The sequence below is a fragment of the Adiantum capillus-veneris genome, chromosome 12 (assembly GCF_014529385.1).
Source record: "Adiantum capillus-veneris isolate H3 chromosome 12, ASM1452938v2, whole genome shotgun sequence".
Taxonomy (NCBI): Eukaryota; Viridiplantae; Streptophyta; class Polypodiopsida; order Polypodiales; family Pteridaceae; genus Adiantum; species Adiantum capillus-veneris.
In genome coordinates this window covers 106,428,913-106,445,832 of record NC_140942.1, presented here as the reverse complement: position 1 = coordinate 106,445,832, position 16,920 = coordinate 106,428,913, and the positions used below count along the sequence as shown (strand labels likewise).

The 16,920-nt window shown below is 47.6% G+C and overlaps 1 protein-coding gene across 1 annotated transcript in view; it reads right to left on the bottom strand.

Annotated features, from left to right (window-relative positions):
* Nucleotides 1-594: 594 nt before the first annotated feature.
* EMB1144 (chorismate synthase, putative / 5-enolpyruvylshikimate-3-phosphate phospholyase) overlaps nt 595-16,920 on the bottom strand; it is a 55,493-nt gene continuing 39,167 nt past the window's right edge. Inside the window, exons 5-13 of the mRNA XM_086525528.1 lie at nt 3,846-3,929; nt 3,670-3,762; nt 2,223-2,303; nt 1,958-2,089; nt 1,700-1,802; nt 1,471-1,565; nt 1,267-1,332; nt 1,097-1,181; nt 595-940 (exon numbers count right to left, since the gene is read on the bottom strand). Coding sequence (XP_086381654.1) covers nt 798-940; nt 1,097-1,181; nt 1,267-1,332; nt 1,471-1,565; nt 1,700-1,802; nt 1,958-2,089; nt 2,223-2,303; nt 3,670-3,762; nt 3,846-3,929 — 882 coding nt within the window. The 3' untranslated portion in view covers nt 595-797. The remainder of the gene's footprint in view (nt 941-1,096; nt 1,182-1,266; nt 1,333-1,470; nt 1,566-1,699; nt 1,803-1,957; nt 2,090-2,222; nt 2,304-3,669; nt 3,763-3,845; nt 3,930-16,920) is intronic.

Here is a 16,920-nt window from a genome sequence, read left to right as displayed (position 1 = left end):
CTTGCTCTCTTTCTTTCTTTCTCAACACGCATTATATGACAAACATCAGAAGATAAGATCTTCTAGTCTCACTCTACACTTGTTTATTCTATGTAAAATGGAATAAGTTATAAAAGAAAAGAAGAGGATTGAATCAAAGCAGAATTCAAACTGACAAGATTATTATTTGTGCAGCAAGATCTTGCTACCAATCATAAAATTTCTTAGAATATAAGTTTTATTTGCCAGCCTTGTTAGGCCAGATGAAGAAACCAAAAGAATGGAAGACGAGCTCCAGGAGCAACTGGCAGAGCAGAGGAGGGCAGCAACTGCTAAAAAAATAACAAAACAAAAAGAAGCCCGGAAGACGGAAGAAGAAGAGGAAAAGGGCTGAAGAATATCAGAAAAGGACATATGTTCCACCATCACCTCCTCTACCTCAGCCACAACCACAAAGGGAGGGCCAGCATGCAAAGAGGACCCAGGAATTTCCAACCCCACCACCCATCGATCACCAAATAATCTTTTCAGGAAGAGATCTACTCCAGATCCATGCAAACATCATACGCATCACCACCGCAGCCGAGAACCTTCCCATAGAATGCACACAAAGAATTTATTTAACTCACAATGCTTTTTAATTGCGTCAGTCTTATTTGATTATGGCCACCTGAGCAATCATGCAGCCAATTATAGTTACAAAACATATGATACTGGCTCACTCTACATGCACATCTGAACAGCTCAAAATCAAGCCCAGCTAATTGGGCAGAGATACCAATCCAGCTCAGTTAGTATCCGAGCTGCACCGTTCTCATTCACACAGCCGTAGGTTCTGACTCCTTCGATACAGGTACAGCTTGTAAGACAGGGTCAATAGGGAACAGCTGACATTGAGCATACTGCTGCAAAAGTTGGTCCACGAGCACGAGTGCCACCATAGCTTCAACCATTGGAACAGCTGAAAAACATGGAAAGAGTCTCTCTCTCTCTCTCTCTCTCTCTCTCTCTCTCTCTCTCTCTCTCTCTCTCTCACACACACACACACACACGCGCGCGCGCACGCGCACACACACACTTTTCACACACATCCAGGTGGGCATCCTTTGGAACACACCTCGAGGAACAACACATGGATCATGACGACCTCGCGCTCGCAATTCCGTCTCATGTCTGTCTCTTGTTACAGTTTTCTGGGATTTCTGAGCAAACATGCAAGGTGAAAAAAGTTGAATTTGGACTGAGGAATAATAAGAAAGAAGCCAAAGTGCTGTGGATACAACATACAGTGATGGTCGAAGTAGGTTTGAATGCAACCCGCAACACTATGGTTTCACCATTTGAGATGCCACCCTATGCATGAAGTTAAGATTTCGGTAAGCTTAAAGCTACTAACCTGTCAAACTCATACCTTCCAGGCAGAAGAAAAGGATCTGTACAAAAATGTGCTCTGCCAAGCCAATTGTTACAATCCGAGACAAACAGCAGTACCTGGATTCCACCTGAGCGATTAGTTCGAGTTCGTACAGCACCATCCTCCGCAATAAAAAATTCATCATTATGTTCACTTCCGGTCAGTAAAGATCCTGCCATCAGCACACAATCAAGATCACCCTTAGCCTGTAATAACTTCTACTCATTCTGCATGCCTGTTGTACAGCACATACAAACTAACTACATAAAAACTGTAGTAGAGATTGGGGTCTGATTGTAGCACTACCAGAAAAACCGCTGCCCACTTCAAATCCTTTTGTTGCCGGCAAAGACATCAAAGCTTTTGCTAGTTCTGCTTCTAGCTTGTCAAAGACGGGAGATCCCAACCCCTGATAAGTACAGTCTTGTCGTTACAAACTCTTCCAAATTAAGCTGAATAAATCCAATGCGCTTTTGCAAACAAAAACTGGTTAAGGTCTTTTTCCCTTTATCTAGTATGAAATAAGTCATAAGGAACTTAAGACTACAGTCTAGACAACTTTACCCGAGGGACGTTGCGAGCAACGCAAGTTACAACTCCTCCCACTGAATCGCCCCTTACACGAACTTTGTCAATGGCTTCAATCATCTTCTCAGCTACAACAGGGTCAGGGCACCTTACAATATTGGCCTCCACCTACAAACACATAAATTAACTGCTCGGCAAAGTGAAGTGAACTCCCCTTAAGCAAAGCCTTGTTGAAAGCGATACACTAAAAATTACGACCACATAGATGTGATAACCTCTGATAATATGGATCTAACCATACCTGTTCCATGGTTAATTTCTCAAAGTCAACTGCCTCTTCTGGCATCTCCACCCCATGAACCCTTGAAACAAAGGCAAGAACCTAAGGAAAGCAGACCATGATGTACAGTCAATACCTCCACCAAACAAGTTCCCCAGGAATGAGTGGACAAACAACTATTAAAAAGGTGCTTGCTGAATACAAAAGAAAATTAAGCTTGAAACAAAAACCTTGTAACCATCATTTCCTCCAAGCTGACAAAGTATTTTAAAAATTCAAGAACGGTACTGCACAATGTCACATTTCATCTTGCAGACATCCATTTTGGAAAAAAGTAGGTGATTTCATGGGCTAGAGCAGACATTTGGCAAAAGCCCAGCACAGCAGATTCATGAAAGTCTCTCGTCGAACTCAGACCTGTTATTCAAGAGGGAAATGGCATAACCAATCTACCACACTTGGGTGATAGAAAGGTTATACCATTTTCCTCTTCTTATTAAGCACAATCACACACCGACACACACACACACATATGAAGAAAAGAATTTTTAACGCCATAGGAAGCTATCCCAAGAGACCTCAAAGATCTATTCTCGACAAGAGTTGAACTCAAGACCTGTTATTCAAGAGGGAAATAGTAGAGAGAGAGAGAGAGAGAGAGAGAGAGAGAGAGAGAGAGAGAGAGAGAGAGAGAGAGAGAGAGAGAGAGAAGCCTGATGTTGGGTAAAATTCCTTCAAGCCACAAATACTCTACAATGGCTCAGGGCAGGAAATCATGGTGGGAACAGTGGAAAATGCACTCTCCAGACTTTGTCCTCTTTCTTTAAATGCAGAATCACAACCAGCAGATGATGCTCTCAAGCAAGCTAATAACAGAAACATATTGATTCATGGTGTGCCAAATGGTAGTGGCTGTATACGCAGGAAGCACAGACAAGCTAAGATTCTTCATTAGATGAGGAGTGGAAAATGAAATGTCAAGAGAATTTCAGACAGTTTTGGAGATTCACACATGTTACATTATATTCCCAATGGCCAAGGTAGTCACACATTTGCAAATGTCAGTTAATTCTTAGCAGAGCTCATGGAGAGCAATCGAAGGCACAATATGCCTTGATATCCTTTTGGATCCATATCAAAGGAGCTTCTTTTTTAACCCTTATTTAGTGGCTCCATACCTCGTATGTAGCAGTCATAGATCGATTATAACTAGTATGCGCGCGCGCCTGCGTGTGTGTGTGCGTGCGTGCGCGCGTGTGTGTGTGTGAGAGAGAGAGAGAGAGAGAGGTTCATAAGGTTGTTCCATGATAACAAGGAGATCAAGAGCTTCAAATTTGGCTATAGTCGAGAGTTACTGCAAGTCAGCATATGGGGAAGGGCAACAGAACAAGGGTCTGCAGAATGAGACCTCACATGCATGATCACTGGGTTGACATAAAGAAAATAGAGAGAAAGGAAGTAAATATACCTCAGTTCCGGATATTTTCTTCAGCACTTTCTTAGCAACTGCTCCAGCTGCCACCCTTCCAATAGTCTCTCTCGCGGAGGACCTACCACCACCCTGAAAAACATAGCCAAACAGATTATAACAAGCCTTCTTATCTAGAGATGTCATATTGCATGCAACTTGGTGCCAGGACATACTTGAACAGCCCGAACCCCATACTTGAAATCATAGGTAGCATCTGCATGGGATGGTCTGTAGGCAAGCGACATTTCTTGATAGTCCTGAGGAGCAATAGAATTTTCACACTCAACAATCAGCAAAACTGCACACAGCTGATCATTCACAATTAAATCTGACCATTTGCCTCCTTGACTTCAACAACACCTAACTGCATTATTTCCTTTTTCCTTCACCCAAAGAGCATTTTTCCCCCTTACAGTGACCATGACTTGTTCCATGTCTGTGCATGAGAGAGAGAGAGAGAGAGAGAGAGAGAGAGAGAGAGAGAGAGAGAGAGAGAGAGAGAGAGAGAGAGAGAGAGAGAGAGAAGAAGAAGAAGAAGATTGTTTGAACGTTGTAGGAAACTATCCCAAGAGACCTTAAAGATCTATCCGACAAGGAGAGTTGAACTCAAGATCTGTTATGAGAGAGAGAGAGAGAGAGAGAGAGAGAGAGAGAGAGAGAGAGGAAATGAAATGTTATATTGAACGTCTTCAAAAGGCCAAAATGACCTATGAGACCAAACTGATACAATCCTTGTGGATCTAATCCAATGTCTGGGTACAAAAAATAAAATGAAATAAAATGAAGGAAAGTGAAAGAGGAAACTTAAAGACTGAGATCGTCAGAATAAGATCTCTGTCCATGTGAGAGAAAGGGAGTGTCCATCCAAGGAGTACTGGAATGGAGGCAGTCTATCCATACTGAAGCCATGTGACTGAATCATGATGTCATCTGCCCATACCAGCATGTTGTGTCCCCCTGTAGCGCCAGCTATCGGGATGACTCAAGGGCTAGACGAGCATATTTGTCTCTGGGGAGGTCCCATAAATTATGCATGAAGGAAACTGACCTAGTAAGGGCCTTAACTATGAGAGGGGGGGGCAGCTAGGTCGGCTCGAATAATCTCATGTGGCATTGAGGCCTTAACCCGAATCGGCCGAGAGATCATAGAGACTAGAGGCCTCTCCATACATCTCCATCCATCAATGCTACCAGATCTGCCATGGTGGTCCACTGGGGGTCGCCAAATGTGAACCCCATAAAGCATAGCTGAAGCCACACTAGTGTCAAAAAACCACAACTTTGTTCGAGGTTCCTGAAACTGGACCTGCGAACACATCTTCTCCAATCCTCCCAAGGCTGCATAAGCTCTCGTCAATCTAGTCTCTGCTATGAGAGCGTGCGTGCGGAAGCGTGAGAGAGAGAAGAAGAAGAAGAAGAGAGTTTTAACGTCATAGGAAACTATCCCAAGAGACCTTAAAGATCTAGCCGAAGAGAGAGAGAGAGAGAGAGAGAGAGAGAGAGAGAGAGAGAGAGAGAGAGAGAGAGAGAGAGAGAGAGAGAGACCACAAACGCAAGATATAGTGAAGAGGGGGCGATCAGTCCCTCCATGATTACCATGAGCAAAAGACCCATTACACTAAAACCAGATGATGGAAGTGGGTACCCCCTTGGCCCTATAAATAGGTGCCCAAGGGGAGGTAGGGCAATGCTTGGAAAATACCCCACGACCCAACAAGAAATAAATGAAATATGATGGGCGCCCGGACAATGCAGCCTAAATGCATATGCAAAGGGTGGCCAGCTCGGAGGCACACTAGCCGTACATGCATGTCCTAGACCTGTGAAGCAGCAGAGTGGTGTAAATCTAACACCCCCACTCAGCACCTGATGCCGAACAAACCGCATGAAACCGAAGATGTGAGGCAAATGATGAAGATGTCTGCTGCAATGTTCACTGAAGGAAAATACTCCATGAGTGTAGCAGCATTCTGGGGTGTCATGATTGTCGCGAGATCTCCATGGTAATGTACCGTCACGAGCAGTGTAGCAAACTGTGCTACTCCGCCGATACAGGGTGAAGATACTACATGAAGGTCCCAAACCAAATGTGAAAACAACTCCTTGTCATAAAAAAAGTGCCAATAGACATGGGTGTCCTGCCCAATAGGATCTGTGGTGTCTGTAGTCAAACTGTCTGGAGAAAATGGGGAAGCCTAGGAACCGTCATTCAAGCCTGTCAATGCATGCACCAGTAACCCAATGTGAACAGGTGGCTAAGCTATGTAAAACTCCAAGAAGGCCAAATGTAGCAAACTGCGTCGTAAACGTCCTCCGAAACAAGGAAAGCTAGACTAAACAATCTGCACTATAGAAGCTACCGTGAGCTGTAGCAGTCACCAGGAGACCGCATCGATCACCACTGGATGGTGTCCTGTCAATAGGTAGGGTAATCCAAGATGAGGGGAAAGCGAAACTCAACAGCCTGCGGTGTGAAGGGCCTCTAAGAAGAGGTGTGGTCAAACCAAGCTGTCTGTACCGTAATCATCATGTATGAGTAGAGAGCCAGACTAAGAAGTTTGCGCTGTGAAGATCCTCTGAGAAGAGGAAAGGCCAGACTAATCTGTCTGCACCGTCTTGCCTGTATATCCCGTCTCCAATCCTCCGGTGTCAACCAAAACAAAATCCATGCCAACAACGCCACCAAACCGCATGTCGGTGTGGCTCTCAATGTGAATGAGCCGGGACTGGCCTACTGCCAAAGTCGGGGGATAAGTCTGTTGTAAGGTTACTGAGGGTGAGTGTAAGCAACTCTGAAGGTAGCAATCCAAATGATCAGGAGTGTAGAAGAGCAACAGCACTACCATCCAAGCCAAGCTTCAGGTGACTCCTGATGTAGTCGCGTGATGCCTAATCTCCCGCATCTCGCGGGTAAACTCTCCATGAGAGTCCAAAGCACTGAAGTCTCACTCTAATCTATAGATCCAAGCAATGAACCAATCCAAGAAGAGATCCAAGATCCTCTCCCTAAGTCCATGTAGATGCTCCTGTGTAACCAAGTGATATGACGTGTCGAGGTCAAGTGGTAAGTGTCTGTCCACCCAAGATGGTGGTGTCTTCTCTGGGAATGTCGAAATCCCATATGCCATGAGCATGGCCATATCTCGTGTGAACTCCCTTGATGAGTACATAGGTGTGTCCAAAGCAAACCAAAAGTCACCACCCCCTTTGGAGTGCGCAACCGCCGAATGACGGCTGGAATGAATGGATCTCCCAAGGATCGTACGCCCGTAGATTTGATGTCGAAGATACCGTGTACTGCAGCAATCACTGACAAACTACATGGACCACCACCGGATGGTGTCCTAGCAAGAGGGAACTTCATCCTCTGTGAATACACAAGCCATGTGGTTGCTGTCCACCCAAAAACACAACTGCGAGGTGATGAAAACGCTGCTGTCCAGCGATTTTCAGCGTCCTCGTACGCTCCCGCAAGGTCCGGAGCGATGCAGAGGGTGTGGGGAGGGTAGTGCATCAATGGCACAACCCCAGGTGGGCTGAAAACAGAGAAAACAGCAGGTGTTTATGGATCAAAACAGTAGAACTGTAGAGGATTTTGACCGGCAATGCACCAGATGCAAGGCCTTGTGTCGTAGGCAAGATCTGGTGGAGCAAAGCTGAGCGCTGCCCCCTCTGCTGCAAAACGTTGATGCTCCCAAAAACGCAAACCAACCAAAAACACTAGGGTCTGCTGGCAAAAACGCTGATGGTAGGGGGCAATTCCAGCGATGAAAAGCCCTCCTGTTGCTAGCGCTAGGTGTGTGGAGGGCAGATCTGCAGTTCTCCAGCAAAAACGTAAGGTGAGGGTTGAGGTCTTTGCGACGGATGGCCTCGTACTGATGTCGCCCCCCTCTTGGTGTAAAAACGTTGGCTGATCTGATCTGCTTCTTGGGAGGAGAACTTGATGCGAAGATGATGCGCCTTGGAACACGACAAAGCCTGAAGCTGCCGATACCATGTGAGAGTGCGCGTGTGCGAGCGCGCGAGAGAGAGAGAGAGAGAGAGAGAGAGAGAGAGAGAGAGAGAGAGAGAGATCACAAACACAAGATATGGTTAAGAGGGGGCGACAGCCCCCCATGACTACCATGAGCAGAAGACCCAATACACTATAATCAGACGATGGAAGTGGGTACCCCCCTGGCCCTATAAATAGGTGCCCAAGGGGAGGTAGGGTAAATGCCTGGAAAATACCCCCACGACCCAACAAGAAATAAATGAAATATGATGGGCGCCCAGACAAGGTGGACGGTAGGCCCAGAAGTGGACAGCCGGATAGTGCAGTCTAAAGCATATGCAAAGGGTGGCCAGCTCGGAGGCACACTATGTAAGGTGCATCGGAATGGATGTTGAACTTTGCTCAAGATGAGTGCTCCGAACTGTGCTCAAGGGTTCCTTTTACTTACGGAAGGGAGAGCCTTCCGTTCCTTTAATGAGAGAGTGCAATGGACACAAACAAAGTGGATAAACACTGTGAATGAAGGTACTGAGACTGAGATAGAGAGAGAGGAATACGACACCAATAAGTTGTCAAACCCTCCTCCGAAGGCCCCACTCTCCATGGCGAGAGCGGTCTACTTATGATTGCACAAATCTCTACAATGCTTGGACTTGCCGACGATGTCGACGACGATGAGGACGACAACGAGACAGGATGAAATCTGAAAATGCTAAGGGCTGAAATCTGCAAATCTTTATCTGCTGAATTCTGACTCCATGTCGGGGACGATGTCGATGGCGGCGGTGCGACGACGACGCACTGAAAACGCAGATGCTGAAATCTGCGTTTTCCGGGCTGAAACTGCAAACTTCGATGGATCCCACCGTGCGACGAGGAACTGCTGGGCAAAGGTGAGATCTGCGAGGTTTGGGGGTTCTACAACGGGTACTGAATGCTGAAAACTGAAAACACTGGGGTTCCTGATGGTCTTGTCGCGCCAGAACTACAAAAACGATGAGTGTCTATGCTGCTCCAAAAACGCTAGGCTGAAAACTGTCTTCTTGCTATGGAAACTGCTAACGCTAGGGGATCTGCTGTGTCGTGATGATGCCGGGCTGATTTGCTGAACAAAACGCCAAGACTGGTCTACTGATGCAAAAACGCTAGTGTAGCTGCTGGGAGGCAAAAACACTAGGCCTTGCTGGGGGTTGATCTTGCTGAGAAGTTGCCTGTTGAGCAATGCTCCTGCTGCCTCTTCTGCCAGAAAGTGCTAGCGCTAGGTTTTCTTATATCCAACTTAGCAAAATTGCTCTACCTACTTTCCAAAAAAAAGTCACTTAATAAATAAGTGAAAAATGTCCAAAATAGGGAAAATAGGTTTAATGCACTAGAAAATTCCCCTGATGGATTCTGATGGTCATGCTGTGGGTAACCAGAAGATATGCATCTAATCTAAGTGTCTGGACATACACGGTCTACGAACAGACTCACAAAAGTGCCAGATCACTTCCTATTCTAGACTGACTTGACTGAACTGAACCCTGGTCATGCTATAGCTTGTCCACGGACACATAGGGTTGGATGTGTCACGTGACACACTAGCCGTACATGCATGCCCTAGACTTGTGAAGCAACAGAGTGGTGTAATTCTAACATCTGTTGCTCTCCTCAATGAAAACACTGGTCCATTGAAGACTACCCCAAGATAGGTGTATGCATTTGTAAACTCCACCGTCTCCTGACCATAAGTAAAAGTGAGTACTGACCGACCTCTTGACCCACTATGGGGTGGTGCTAAACACCATAACCTTGGTTTTCCCGAGGTTGACAGACAATCCACTGCCGTGGGCAAATGTGTACAACGTATCATTTAGATTCCGCATCCCCTTCGCGGAGTCAGAAATCAACAAAATATCATCAGCATATAACAACAGGGGATCCATGTCCCTACCAATTGTGCTCCTCTATCACCAAGCGTGAGAGAGGAGAGGAGAGAGAGACAGTAGACACGAAAGCATGTGCGGAAGCATGAGAGAGGAGAGGAGAGAGAGACAGTAGACACGAAACGTTGGTGTAGGGAAGAGGAGCGATCAGCCCCCCTGACTACCAGAGCATAAGACCTGTACAATGTAATGTCAGACTATATGTGAAATGGGTACCCCCTGGCCCCAAGGGAGTCCATACTGGGCGGGCGGCCACCCCAAACCTAGGTGGCCGGACAAAAGTGCAACCTATATGCATATACTATCGGTGGCCAACCCGAAGGCACACTAAACGTACAAGTATACCATAGACCTATGTGAAGCAACAAAGTGGTGTAAATCTAACACCCCCTCTCAGCACCTGATGCTCAACAAACCGCGTGAAGCCGAAGATGTGAGGCAAATGATGAAGATGTCTGCTACAACCCTGCTGAAGGACAATACTCCATGAGTGGTGTCCCAACCTTCGAGAGATCTCCATGGTAAAGTGCCGTCACGAGCAGTGTAGCAAACTGCTGTACTTCGCTAATGTAGTGTGAAGGTACTGCGTGAAGGTCCCGAACTGAGTGTGAAAACAACTCCTTGTCGTGAAAGAAGTGTCAATAGGCTTGCAGGGTGTCCTGCCCAATAGGATATGTGGTGTCTGTAGTCAAACCGTCTGGAGAAAATGGGGAAACCCAGGAACCGTCATGAGAATGACCGAAAGCCTCTCTATGGATGAACCTGTAACCCAAGGTGGCCACGTGGCTAAGCTATGTAAAACTCCAAGAAGGCCAGATATAGCAACTTGCGCCGTAAATGTCCTCCGAAACAAGGAAAGCCAGACTAAATAGTCTGCACTGTAGAAGCTCCCGTAAGCTGCAGCAGTTACCGATAGACCGCATGGACCACCACCGGATGGTAGGGGAAAGTCTGCGTTGTGAAGGGCCTCTGAGAAGAGGTGTGGTTAGACCAAGTTGTCTGCACTGTAGTCATCTTGTATGAAGAAGGGAAGATAGACTAAGAAGTCTGCGCTGTGAAGAACCTCTGATAAGAGGAAAGGCCAAACCAATATGTCAACGCCGTCTTGCCTGTATCTCTTGCCTCCAATCCTCCGGTGTCAACCAAAACAAAATCCGCGCCAACAATGCCACCAAACCGCATGTCACTGTGGCTCTCAATGTGGTTGAGCTGGGAGTGGCTTGCTACCTAGGTCAGGGGATAAGTTTGCTGTAAGGTTACCAAGCAACTTTGAAGGTAGCAATCCAAATGATCGGGAGTGTAGAAGAGCAATTGCACTACCAACCCAGGTTGACAGACAATCCACTGCCGTGGGCAAATGTGTACAACGTATCATTTAGATTCCGCATCCCCTTCGAGGAGTCAGAAATCAACAAAATATCATCAGCATATAACAACAGTGGATCCATGTCCCTACCAATTGTGCTCCTCTATCACCAAGCGTGAGAGAGGAGAGGAGAGAGAGACAGTAGACACGAAAGCGTGTGCGGAAGCGTGAGAGAGGAGAGGAGAGAGAGACAGTAGACACGAAACGCTGGTGTAGGGAAGAGGAGCGATCACTCCCCCCTGACTACCAGAGCATAAGACCTGTACAATGTAATGTCAGACTATATGTGAAATGGGTACCCCCTGGCCCCAAGGGAGTCCATACTGGGCGGGCGGCCACCCCAAACCTAGGTGGCCGGACAAAAGTGCAACCTATATGCATATACTATCGGTGGCCAGCCCGAAGGCACACTAAACGTACAAGTATACCATAGACCTATATGAAGCAACAAAGTGGTGTAAATCTAACACCCCCTCTCAGCACTTGATGCTCAACAAACCGCGTGAAGCCGAAGATGTGAGGCAAATGATGAAGATGTCTGCTACAACCCTGCTGAAGGACAATACTCCATGAGTGGTGTCCCAACCTTCGAGAGATCTCCATGGTAAAGTGCCGTCACGAGCAGTGTAGCAAACTGCTGTACTTCGCTAATGTAGTGTGAAGGTACTGCGTGAAGGTCCCAAACTGAGTGTGAAAACAACTCCTTGTCGTGAAAGAAGTGTCAATAGGCTTGCAGGGTGTCCTGCCCAATAGGATATGTGGTGTCTGTAGTCAAACCGTCTGGAGAAAATGGGGAAACCCAGGAACCGTCATGAGAATGACCGAAAGCCTCTCTATGGATGAACCTGTAACCCAAGGTGGCCACGTGGCTAAGCTATGTAAAACTCCAAGAAGGCCAGATATAGCAACTTGCGCCGTAAATGTCCTCCGAAACAAGGAAAGCCAGACTAAATAGTCTGCACTGTAGAAGCTCCCGTAAGCTGCAGCAGTTACCGATAGACCGCATGGACCACCACCGGATGGTAGGGGAAAGTCTGCGTTGTGAAGGGCCTCTGAGAAGAGGTGTGGTTAGACCAAGTTGTCTGCACTGTAGTCATCCTGTATGAAGAAGGGAAGATAGACTAAGAAGTCTGCGCTGTGAAGAACCTCTGATAAGAGGAAAGGCCAAACCAATCTGTCAACGCCGTCTTGCCTGTATCTCTTGCCTCCAATCCTCCGGTGTCGACCAAAACAAAATACGCGCCAACAATGCCACCAAACCGCATGTCACTGTGGCTCTCAATGTGGTTGAGCTGGGAGTGGCTTGCTACCTAGGTCAGGGGATAAGTTTGCTGTAAGGTTACCAAGCAACTTTGAAGGTAGCAATCCAAATGATCGGGAGTGTAGAAGAGCAATTGCACTACCAACCAAGCCAAGCTTCTGGTGACTCCAAATGTAGTCGCGGGATGCCTGATCTCACGCATCTTGCGGATAAACTCTCCAAGAGAGTAAAGAGAACTGAATTGCCACTCCAATCTGTGGATCCAAGCAATGAACCTGTCCAAAAAGAGATCCAAGATCCTCTTCCTAAGTCCATGTAGATGCTCCATGTGTAAGCAAGTCATCTGACGTGTCGAGGTCAAGTGGTAAGTGTCTGTCCACCAAAGACGGTGGTGTTCTCTCTCGGAATGCCGAAATCCCATATGCCATTGGCATGGCCATATCTCGTGTCAACTCCTCTGATGAGTGCATAGGTGTGTCCATAGCAAGCCACAAGTCACCACCCCCTCTGGAGTGCGCAACCATCGAATGATGGCTGGAATGAATGGATCTCCCAAGGATTGTACACCCGTAGATGATCAAGTCGATGTCGAAGATACCACGTACTGCAACAGTCACTGAGAGACCGCATGGACCACCACCGGATGGTGTCCTGGCAGGAGGTAACTTCATCCTCTGTGAAAAACAGAAGACAAGTGGCTACTGCCCACCCCAAAACGAAACTGCAAGGTGATGAAAACGCCGCTGTCCAGCGATTTTCAGCATGCTCGTACGCTCCCAGCGAGATTCGGAGCGGTGCAGAGGGTGTAGGGAGGGTTTATCTCTGTGTGCACAGCCGTCGGAGGGCTGAAAACAGAGAAAAAACAGCAGGTATGTATGGCTGAAATCTGTAGCAGATGAAGAGGATTCTCACCGGCAATGCACCGGATGCAAAACCGGGAAGAAAATGCAAGATCATGTGGTCCTCACCTCGTATGCTGAAGAAAACGCAGCAAATCTGGAAAACGCAGCAAGTAGAACTTCTGCTCCAGAAGAGGTAAATGCCTATCCAATGTCAAGGCAATTAGGGGGTCGGGGATGGAGAGCTTACTCTGCCAAATGCAGACAATGGGCCTCCCCACTGCTAAAAACGCAAGCACACTAGGATCGTAGAGGCATGAGAGGAAAAACGATCCTGAAAACACAGCCAGGTGCCCCAAAAATGCTAGTGAACCTCCAAACGCTAGGGCTGAGGTGAAAACGCTGATGGGATGCTGATGATTTTGGCCTTGTGAAGAGTTTTCGCGACGGAAATGCTCGAAAGGCTGATCGCTGGCTGTGTGTAGGCTGATCGCTGTAGGATGTGCTCCCCAAATCTAGCTATTGCAGAAATGCTGGCTGATCCAGCCCTTGGGAAGAAAACCTCATGCGGGTGATGATACAACCTAAACACTAGCCACTAATACCATGTGAGAGTGCGCGTGTGCAGAAGCGTGAGAAAGGAGAGGCGAAAGAGAGACAGTAGACACAAAACGCTGGTGTAGGGAAGAGGGGCGATCAGTCCCCCCCGGCTACCAGAGCATAAGACCTGTACAATGTAATGTCAAACTATATGTGAAATGGGTACCCCCCTGGCCCCATATATAGGAGTGCCCAAGGGAGTTCATTCTGGGCGGACGGCCGCCCCAAACCTGGGCGGCCGGAGGCAACCTATATGCATATGCTATGGGTGGCGAGCCCGGAGGCACACTAGCTGTACAAGTATGTCGTAGACCTATGTGAAGCAGCAGAGTGGGGTAAATCTCATCCACATACATGCCCAATAGTGTAGTGGATAGCGGGCAGCCCTGTTTCACACCCAAACAATGGAGTGAACGAAATCAGAACTCCGCTCTGGAGTACGCACATGCCCCACTATTGACCTGTATAAAGTCATGATCCCCCAAATCAACTCTTTGGGTACCCCCATCTCCTATAGTCTGCACATCAATCTAGCTTTGGGCACTGTATCGAAGGCTTTGCAGAAATTCACAAAGCAACAATAGAGCCGTCTCCATTGTGAGTGCGCGTGTGCGCCGTGCGGAAGAGAGAGAGAGAGAGAGAGAGAGAGAGAGAGAGAGGACCACAAATGCTATGTGTAGGCAAGGGGGCAATCAACCCCCCACTGACTACTAGAGCAAAAGAACCTCAGTACAACAGATGATGGAAGTGGTACCCCCCTAGCCCTATAAATAGGTTGCCCAATAGGAGGTAGGGCAATGCCTAGAAAAATCCCCCACAACCCAACAAGAAATAATATATAGAAATATACGAGGGCGTCCGGACAAAGTGGGCGGCCGGCACCAAACTCAGACGGTCGGACCAGGAGCAACCTAAACTATGGGTGGCCAGCCCGGAGACATACTAGCCGTCCAAGTATGCCCTAGACCTGTGAAGCAGCAGTGGTGTAAGTCTAACACCCCCTCTCAGCACCTAATGCTGAACAAACCATGTGAAGCCGAAGATGTGAGGCAAATGATGAAGATGTCTGCTACAATGTCCACTGAAGGACAATACTCCGGCGAATGTAGCAGCAGTCTGGGGTGTCCCGACCGCCAAGAAATCTCCATGGTAAAGTGCAGTCACGAGCAGTGTAGCAAACTGTTGTACTCCGCCGATACATGGCGAGGGTACTGCGTGAAGGTCCCAAATTGAGTGAGAAAACAACTCTTTGTCGTGAGAGTGTGCATGTGCGGAAGCATGAGAGAGGAGAGAGGGAGAGAGAGACAATAGACCACAAACGCAAGATGTAGAAAGAGGGGGCGAGCAGCCCCCCATGACTACCATGAGCACAATACACAATGACCAAATGATGGAAGTTGGTACTCCCCTAGTCCCAGAAATAGGTGCCCAAGGGGAGGTAGGGCAAAGCCTAGATACAATCCCCCACGACCCAACAAGAAATAAATGCAACAAGAAATAAATGAAGTATGAGGGCACCCGGACAAGGTGGACGGCCAGCCCGGAGTGGGCGGCCGGACAGTGCAGTCTAAATGTATATGCAAAGGGTGGCCAGCCCGGAGGCACACTAGTTGTACATGCATGCTCTAGACTTGTGAAGCAGCAGAGTGGTGTAAATCTAACACCCTCTCAGCACCTGATGCTGAACAAACCGCATGAAGCCGAAGATGTGAGGCAAATGATAAAGATGTATGTTGCAATGTCCACTGAAGGACAATACTCCAACGAACACGAGTGTAGCAACAGTCTTGGGTGTCACGACCGCCAAGAAATCTCCATGGTAAAGTGCCGCCACGAGCACTGTAGCAAACTGTTGTACTCGCTAATGCAGTGTGAAGGTACTGCGTGAAAGTCCCGAACTGAATGTAAAAAAAACAACTCCTTGTTGTGAAACGAGTGCCAATAGACCTGCAAGTGTCCTGCCCAATAGGATATGTGGTGTCTGTAGTAAAACCATCTCGAGAAAATGGAGAAGCCCAGGAACCGTCATGAGAATGACTGGAAGCCTGCATGAACTTGTAACCCAAGGTGGCTAAGCTGTGTTAAACTCCAGAAACGCCAGATGTAGTAATCTGCGCCGTAAATGTCCTCCGAATCAAGGAAATCCAGACTAAACAGTCTGCACTGTAGAAGCTACCGTAAACTACAGCAGCCACAGGGAGACGAGACCGCACGGACCACCACCGGATGGTGTCCTGACAGTAGGTAGGGTAATCCAAGATGAGGGGAAAGCCAGACTCTCAACAGTCTGCGCTGTGAAGGGCCTTTGAGAGGAGGTGTGGTCAGACCAAGCTCTCTGCACCATAATCATCCTATAGAAGTAGGGAAGCAAGACTGAGAAGTCTACGCTGTGAAGATCCTCTGAGAAGAGGAAAGGCCATACCAATCTATATGCGCCGTCTTGCTTGTATCTCCTGCCTTCAATCCTCCGGTGTCAACCAAACCAGAATCCGCACCAACAACGCCACCAAACCGCAACTCGATGTGGCTCTCAAATGTGAATGAGCTGGGAGTGGCATACTACCAAGGTCGGGGGATAAGTATGTTGTAAGGTTACCGAGGGTGAGTGTAAGTAACTCTGAAGGTGGCAATCCAAATGATAAGGAGTGTAGAAGAGCAATTGCACTACCATCCAAGCCAAGCTCCAGGTGACTACGGATGTAGTCGCGTAATGATGTCTAATCTCCCGCATCTCGCGGGTAAACTCTCCAAGATAGTCTAAAGCATTGAAGTCCCACTCCAGCCTGTAGATCCAACATCCTCTCCATGTAGATGCTCATGTGTAAGCAAGTGATCTGACGTGTCGAGGTCAAATAGTAAGTGTCGATCCACCCAAGATGGTGGTGTCCTCTCTGGGAATGTCAGAATCCCATATGCCATGAGCATGGCCATATCTCGTATGAACTCCTCTGATGAGTGCATAGGTGTGTCCATAACAAACCACAAGTCACCACCCCCTCTCAAGTGCGCAACCGCCAAATGATGGCTGGAATGAATGGATCTCCCAAGGATCATACGCCCAAAGATGATCAAGCTGATGTCAAAACTATCGTGTACTGCAACAACAGTCACTGAGACACCGCATGGACCACCACCGGATGGTGTCCTGGCAAGAGGTAACTTCATCCTCTATGAAAAACACAAACCATGTGGCTGCTGTCCACCCAAAAACGCAACTGCGAGGTGATGAAAACGCTGCTGTCCAGCGTTTTTCAGCATGCTCA